The sequence below is a fragment of the Mytilus galloprovincialis genome, chromosome 5 (genome assembly GCF_965363235.1).
Source record: "Mytilus galloprovincialis chromosome 5, xbMytGall1.hap1.1, whole genome shotgun sequence".
NCBI classification, from domain to species: domain Eukaryota; kingdom Metazoa; phylum Mollusca; class Bivalvia; order Mytilida; family Mytilidae; genus Mytilus; species Mytilus galloprovincialis.
Genome location: NC_134842.1, coordinates 67,596,474 through 67,603,942, shown reverse-complemented (window position 1 = coordinate 67,603,942; position 7,469 = coordinate 67,596,474). Strand labels below are relative to the sequence as shown.

The 7,469-nt window shown below is 31.6% G+C and overlaps 1 protein-coding gene across 1 annotated transcript; it reads left to right on the top strand.

Moving 5' to 3' along the window:
- Positions 1-3,369: 3,369 nt before the first annotated feature.
- Positions 3,370-7,221, top strand: LOC143076284 (uncharacterized). The gene is made up of 5 exons (XM_076252015.1): positions 3,370-4,586; positions 5,215-5,413; positions 5,702-5,823; positions 6,080-6,166; positions 6,776-7,221. The coding sequence occupies exons 1-5, from the start codon at positions 3,783-3,785 to the stop codon at positions 7,106-7,108; spliced, it is 1,545 nt and encodes a 514-aa protein (XP_076108130.1). The 5' UTR covers positions 3,370-3,782; the 3' UTR covers positions 7,109-7,221.
- Positions 7,222-7,469: the final 248 nt, after the last annotated feature.

The following is a 7,469-nucleotide window of genomic DNA, read 5'->3' as shown; positions in this document are numbered from 1 at the left end:
GAGCAATACACTATGCTGTTGAATATTAATCCTCTCAAAAAAATATTTGAAGAAATTTTTCTTTTTATTTATGAAATCTAAAATGAAAAAAATTGACCCCCCCCCCCCCCCCCCTTATTTTTTTCTTCACTTCCCTCTTTCCCTTATTCCAAAACTGATCTCAATTCAAATATCTAATGGAGTTTGCAACAATAACTACTCACTTAAATACGTATTGAAATGTAAAAAAAAGTGCTTGTTATCACTGAATGGTAAAGATTGTTTTAATTTATCAGTTGGTAGTAAAAGTTAATATACATTGTATATTGTATAAAACAATAATTTAAGTTGATTCAACTACTATTCTGGACAAAGAAAGATAACTCCAATTGAAAATTTCTTCCTATTGCACAATATTGTGCAATTAGATATGTCTTGCTATTGCGCAATACTGTGCAATTGATAATTTCTTGCTATTGCACAATACTGTGCAATTAAAGATTTCTAGCTTTTGCCGAAAACTGTGCAAATGAAAATTTCTTGCTATTGCATAATACTTAAGAGATAACTGTATTGTATTTGAAGCTTTAAGGACGTCCATCGGTAGTTTTACTGTCGCAAATTTAGTTTACCTGGCGACGCGGAGCGGAGACAGGTAAACGGGTATTTGCGACAGTAAAACTACCGATGGACGTCCGCAAAGCTTCAAATACAATACAGTTATCTCTATTCTAATGCAAAACAAGTTCATAATTAAATTTTAATCATAATCTCAGTGTAAAATCTTAATTAATGAAAATTCCGCGAAAAGATGTTATCGTCTTTGGGTCCTACACTAGGTGACGTCATAGGTATGCTTCCGGCGTCAAACATAAATACCGGGCGTTTTCTGGCTTCTGTGCCGCTTCAGAATGTAATAAAATTTGATAAAAAGAAGATTTTTAGGCGCAACAAGTGAGTTTTTTGTTTATTTTTGTAGAAATAACATGTCAATACATTCCGAAATTCAAAACGTCGGCTTCCTTAGTTACAGACAAGGAGATAGAGAATTTTACGCTTGCTGTCATCCAATCAGAACAATTGTTGCAAAATAATTGCATTAGAATAAATATTATTATTTTGGATCCTGATTTATACCAACTTGAAAACTAGGCCCATAATAAAAAATCTAAGTACATGTGTACATTCAGCATACCAAAGAAGCCCAAGAATTCAATTTTTGTTAAAATCAAACTTAGTTTAATTTTGGACCCTTTGGGCCCCTGTTCCTAAACTGTTGGGACTAAAACTCCCAAAATCAATCCCAACCTTCCTTATATGGTCATAAACCTTGTGTATAAATTTCATACATTTCTATTTACTTATACTAAAGTTATTGTGTGAAAACTAAGAAAAATGCTTATTTGGGCCCCTTTTTGGCCCCTGATTATTAAACTGTTTGGACCTCAACTCCCAAAATCAATCCCAACCTTCCTTTTGTGGTCATAAACCTTTTGTTTACATTTCATTGATTTCTATTTACTTATACTAAAGTTATTGTGTGAAAACCAAGAATAATGCTTATTTGGGCCCTTTTTTGGCCCCTAATTCCTAAAATGATGGGACCAAAACTCCCTAAATCAATCCCAACCTTTCTTTTGTGGTCATAAACCTTGTGTTAGAATTTCATATATTTCTATTCAGTTTTACTAAAGTTAGAGTGCGAAAACTAAAAGTATTCGGACGACGACGACGACGCAGACGACGACGCCAACGTCATACCAATATACGACCAAAAAATATTTAATTTTTGCGGTCGTATAATAATTCACTCAACATATTTCTTATTGAGAAAGAGATTTTTTTTTAAATCATTTAATTTACAAGCTAAAGCTAGGTTTGCTATTTAATTGATTTTTTAAAGTGATGAAAAAGTTTTCTTTTGGACTGAATATTTCTCTTCAAATGATAAAATTTCTGTTCTGTTGTTAATATACTGTGGAAGTATTACTCAGTTCTATAACACAATGTAAGAACAATCAGGTGTCTGTACATGTGTTTATACTTAGACTTTCCCACATGTCAATTCTTATCAGTGATCATCAGGGATATAAAATTTATACAAACAATTAGAACTTGAAGGAATATAACCTCCAGTGGTGCAACCATTATGAAAGTGACGGATTACATTAATTTGATCACAAGAACTCATAGAACTTTTAGTGAGAAACCGAAAAGAAATAACAACAATTATACTTTGCATATATTTGTTGATGAAACTTGATAATATAAATTAAATGATTTTTTTTCTTTTTTTAAGATCAACCTTTTCATTGCCTTGTTAATAGTTTTTCTTTCTTTCAGTGCTTGAAATATATTTTGTATGAATTTTGTATGAATAAACGATTTTCTGTACATGTAGTAGATAGCTTAATAATAAGTTGTTGGGAATAATTGGTCATCAAAGGACAGATAATTTTGTGCATTGTTGAGGCTTTGTTATTTCTGTAAACGACTATTTTCTTCATTGACCTGTGCCCCTAAAACCATTTCAAGTGTTCATTCCCTTAGCTCAGATTTAACTGCTACCAATATTTCACCAATTTTTTTTTGTTCCAGTGAAAACCTACTAACAAAACATCAAAAGGCACTAGAAAAGACTTGCAGGATATGTGGAAGTTAAGATTTGCACAAGTCATCTCATCTTAAGTATGAATTTTCTGTGGAGCATTCTTGGTAATTTTTGAAGTTGATGTCAATTTGGACCAACCTGCCATTCATCCGATTGCTATTTGCAGATCTCATGAACTTCTCTTATTAAAGTATAGGAATCTAAAAGCTACCAATCAGGAGAAAACCTTCAAAACAAGCATCAAGACAGTGAATTTTTACCCTCATACAGATGAATGTAATATATTCTTTATTAATAAATGCTGTGGGAGAACAAGAAACAGACAAGGTGTGAAAAAAATGATATTATACCATTAAAATGTAAGAAAACAGAGGATTTGAGGATTTGAATGAATCAATTGATGATGAAAACTAAACTTTCGTATCACAGACAATGATAGAACAAAAAAATTCAGATATAAGGCAGTGCTTACCAGAAACTTTGATTTCTGATTTTGAAACCTTGAATTTAAATGCAAGGAAATACTTCCTTACTAAACTTGTCAAGCATTTGTCTAGTGAAGAATTGTCAGAGCTCATGTTTACAATAGGAAAAGATCGAGAGGAAAGTTTAAAAGATGATATTGCAAATATTTCACAGCAGTATAAAGATCACTCGCAAGCTCGTGAAAATATAAATTTCTACTCAATATTTCCCAATATTCATGCAATAACCATATATTACTAGAATACAAAATACTGTTATATTACTTTTTCATGTAATTTTACATTATATATGTAGGACTCAAATCTATGGCGGGTTCCAAATCTATGGCGGATTCCTAATCTTTGGTAAATATGACGTAATGCCGTCTCAAATCTATGGCAGGTTTTGTTTTCTCCAAATCTATGGCAGATTTTAAAATCGCCTATTTTTCCGGGAAAAAGAGTTATTTATAACGTCACAATCAAATACGCCATATGACGTCGCTACCGCCGCCGATTTTGAAAATGGCGGAACCCATGAATACCATTCCAGATGAAGGTTTTCAATTAGCAAAGGAAAAAAAGAAGCCGGTTTCAAAGGACCCTAATCCAGAAGCGTTTTGGAGGGACTATGACAAGGTAGTGTCAATTTGCAAATTAAAAGCAGAAATCCGAAATGGGGGTCAGCAAAAATAATCAAGTTTTGCAAGGAACAGTTGAACGACAGAATGGTGAGAAAATATTTGGAAAATTATTTCTATGATTTGACTTCAAATCATTTGTATAAAAAAAGTGTTGACTTGGCTACTCCTCATAGGAAATGTCTTTTAAAGGAGGATTTAGTTAGCTTAGTTAAAAAGAATCATGCATTAGATCACAGAAAATCGCACAGTATTTATGAGTCTATAAGAAGATTTGTTTTCCCAGTTGTAAGGGAAAACGTGAAGCTATTATTCGATCTTTACGTGGATTGTAATCAATGTAAAAGTGCTATATCTTTACCCAAAACAGAAAGGACAAGACGCCCTATACCAGCAACTTATCCAAATTCAAGATGGCAAATTGATCTGAAGAAGATGCCACCTCATAAAGGATTTCAATACATATGTAGTAACATTGTTGATTGTTTTTCAAGATTTGCATTTGGTCAAGCATGTAAAACTAAAAGTGCTACTGAAATAAGCAAAGTGGTACTTAGTTACATTTATTTATATGGAGATTCACGCATTTTACAGTCAGACAATGGAAAAGAATTCCGAAATTCGAATCTGAAAGAAGTTATAGACCAATTTGACACAGTCCAAATGCATGGTAGACCATATCATCCTCAAAGTCAGGGCAGAGTGGAGCGTTTTAATCGTACACTGACTGAGTATTTCAGAATCAAAATGTCAGAACGTTCAAACTGGTCCGATCAACTTCCTGAGTTTTATTATACATATAATAACAGACTAAACAAGGCCACACGTCCAAAGACTCCATACCAGCTGTTTTTTACTAGACCAAATTTTGCTATGCCGCTTGATGATCAGGTATTTACTTTACTTTGTTTATTGTATTCAAATTATTATTTTGGAAATTAAAAAAAATATTGAATAGTTTGTCTTTGTGTTATACCGAATGTTTTTAGTAATTATGTCATTCATAGAAGTATTTTTTTATTATTATTTTATGGCTATTCTGTGTTATTAAATTGTATAAGTCCGTAGTTAATGTTAATGAACTGGCTACTACATCAGGCTATATCAATTAACCGTATAGTTAATGTACCGTCTGGAACCGTAGGCTTTCAATTTACCGTCTTTGGCTGTTGGCTGTGTTAATGTGCATTCTAGTATTATAGATTGTGTTATGTGCACTTTAGCGCCTTAGTTTGCAAATGTAATATATTTTGCCGTAGGCTTTGTTAATATTACCGTGCCATGTCCCGTTTATAAGTTGTAAGAATATGCATTCTAGTTTGTGTAAATAAACTATCCTGAGACGTGTTTTACGGACAATTTTATTACGTTATTATTCATATCAGTTTTCTAGCAATTGAGGTAGGTTTTTTTTACATTATAGTCATATAGATTTCCTTTTTTTCATACTAAAGAAATTGAAAATTCTTACTTACTATAAAAACAGCATTTACTTTTCAACTCACCTTTGAATTTACAGGTACCTTATGCCTCTCTTACTAAAGAAGAACGAGACTTTTTAGAGCATGCCGAGTTAGATGTTGATGAAAATGAGTCAGAGCCAGAGGAAGAACTCCCAGAAGTAATTATTGATGTACGACACTCATCCTTAACTGAGGCTTTAGATGGAAACCAAATCGCCAGTACACATCATAATGAAGAAGAACTCACTTTACATGGTTAGTTTTAAAAACATACGAATAACTTTTTACTTTAAACTATCGTCCTGTACATGCATGAAGTATTTGCCACTGGACGTTTAAGCGACAACAAACAATCAATCATTAATTAAAAAACTTATAAAGTTTAAATTACATATAAAATTTAATTTATAAATTTATTTGTTAAAAATAAATACAATTACTTGTTTTACATGTAATAAAAATCAATGCAAATTTAACACATGCCTAGCTATATTTAAGTTAGAATTTTATATTTTTTAATTATTTTTTGTTTTTATTTTGCAGAGGCGATGAACATTCTAGACGATGGCGTAAATGAAGAAAATGGCAATTTACCACCAGATTGTACACATGAAGATGATTTTGTAGTGCCCGAACCATCATTTTCACAAACTGCTATTTTGCAAGTATGTATGTTAAGCCTGGTGCATTTCTTTGTTTATAACTTTCAACACACGCCCAAAAAAAGAAGGACAAAAATAACACATTAGATTTAAATAGTATGTTGGTTTTTTTTTAAATAGAAAAACACATATTGTGGTATGAGTTGCCGTACGGATTAGACTAATGTTTTTACATGTGTATTAATGTATTATTGGTTTAGAAATATAAAGTAATAAATTGTGAACAAAAGAACATGAAATAATATGTTGTTTTTTTTAGGAAAATGTTAGTCCATACTACAAACAAATGTATCAGAGAAAGTTTTATAATGAGCAAAATAAAGAAAATGTACAAGTTCATCAACAGGTATGTGATTATGTTTGATTTTTTCTTAAATGTACTACATTTTTCACTTTGTTCCTTAGTAGTTTGTTGCTTATTTTGCTGTTGTAAAGAATAGGCTTGTAACTGTATGATGTGCTTTTTTAAATGTTATTCTAATATCATTAAAATTTATGCCTTTGATAGAAATTTTTAAAAATGTTGCGACTGCACGTTTACCTTTACATGTATTAAACTTTTAATAAATTAATGCTAAACCATTGAAATGATGATGTCAAAGATGAATTTGTTTTGTAGGGTTACTACTAGTATATTAACTTTTTTAAACTGCTTCACTTGCATGGATTTTTTAAACCTATAAATCATTAAACGGCGTTGTTTTTTATCGTTGAATTATGGTTTTACACTAGTAATTTGTTGGGGCCCTTTATAGCTTGCTGTTAGGTGAAAACCCGAAAATTTATAAAAGTTTAATTTTTACAAATTGTGACATTGATGGAGAGTTGCCTCATTGTCACTCATACAACATCTTCTTAATTTATATATTCAGATTTACTTTTATTTATTTAAATTTGATTGGACTCAGCCAACATATACTTTTTGTTTATACTTAAGGACTATATTTTCTTTTAGAATGTGAATCAAAAACAGTTACCGGTATTTAACACAGGACTCACTGATTTCTATAGACAAATTCACCGGGAAACCCTGTCAGCTTTTCCACTAGAGCAGTTTTCCGATGGTTTAAGGGAAGACATTGCCTACTATCCGGAAGAGGGACAACATGTGATGTACAGGCCAAATCCTGCGATGAATAAAGGCACCGCAGTTTTTAGTTCCGGATATTTTAGGAAAGGGGTCATAGACTCAATTTCAGCTTCTACTGCTGGAAAAGTGTATAAAGTGACAGATCAAATTACAGGATACAAATTTGATTTAAATCGCAATCAAATTAAAAAAATGTGATCAGCTGGAAATAAATAGCATGTAAAGAGTCAAAGTGTTTATTTTTTTGTACAAACAGAAGCTGCGTTCTTGTTGTTTAATGACTTACTGTTTGGTTAAATGTATCGGTTAAACATGACAATTCAAAGAGTATAAAATACTTATGTTTACTGGTCACATTATTTCAAGATTATGAAGTCTTTCTCAGGCTTTTTTTCAATTTTACCGGTAAGAAATGTGGATACTATAAAAAAAAAAAAAAAAAAAAAAGAGGAGGAAAGATTGCCAATGACACAAATGTCCAAAAGAGACCACATCAACAACTATAGGCCACGCAGAAAAATCACGAAAAAAGACCAATATTGTTTTTTAAACAACTATA

Coding starts and splice junctions, on each gene's coding strand:
- LOC143076284 (XM_076252015.1), top strand. CDS start 3,783: ATGGTGAGAAAATATTTGGAAAATTATTTCTATGATTTGACTTCAAAT. Junction 5,414..5,701: donor AGAAGAACTCACTTTACATG/GTTAGTTTTAAA, acceptor TTTATTTTGCAG/AGGCGATGAACATTCTAGAC. Junction 5,824..6,079: donor CACAAACTGCTATTTTGCAA/GTATGTATGTTA, acceptor TGTTTTTTTTAG/GAAAATGTTAGTCCATACTA.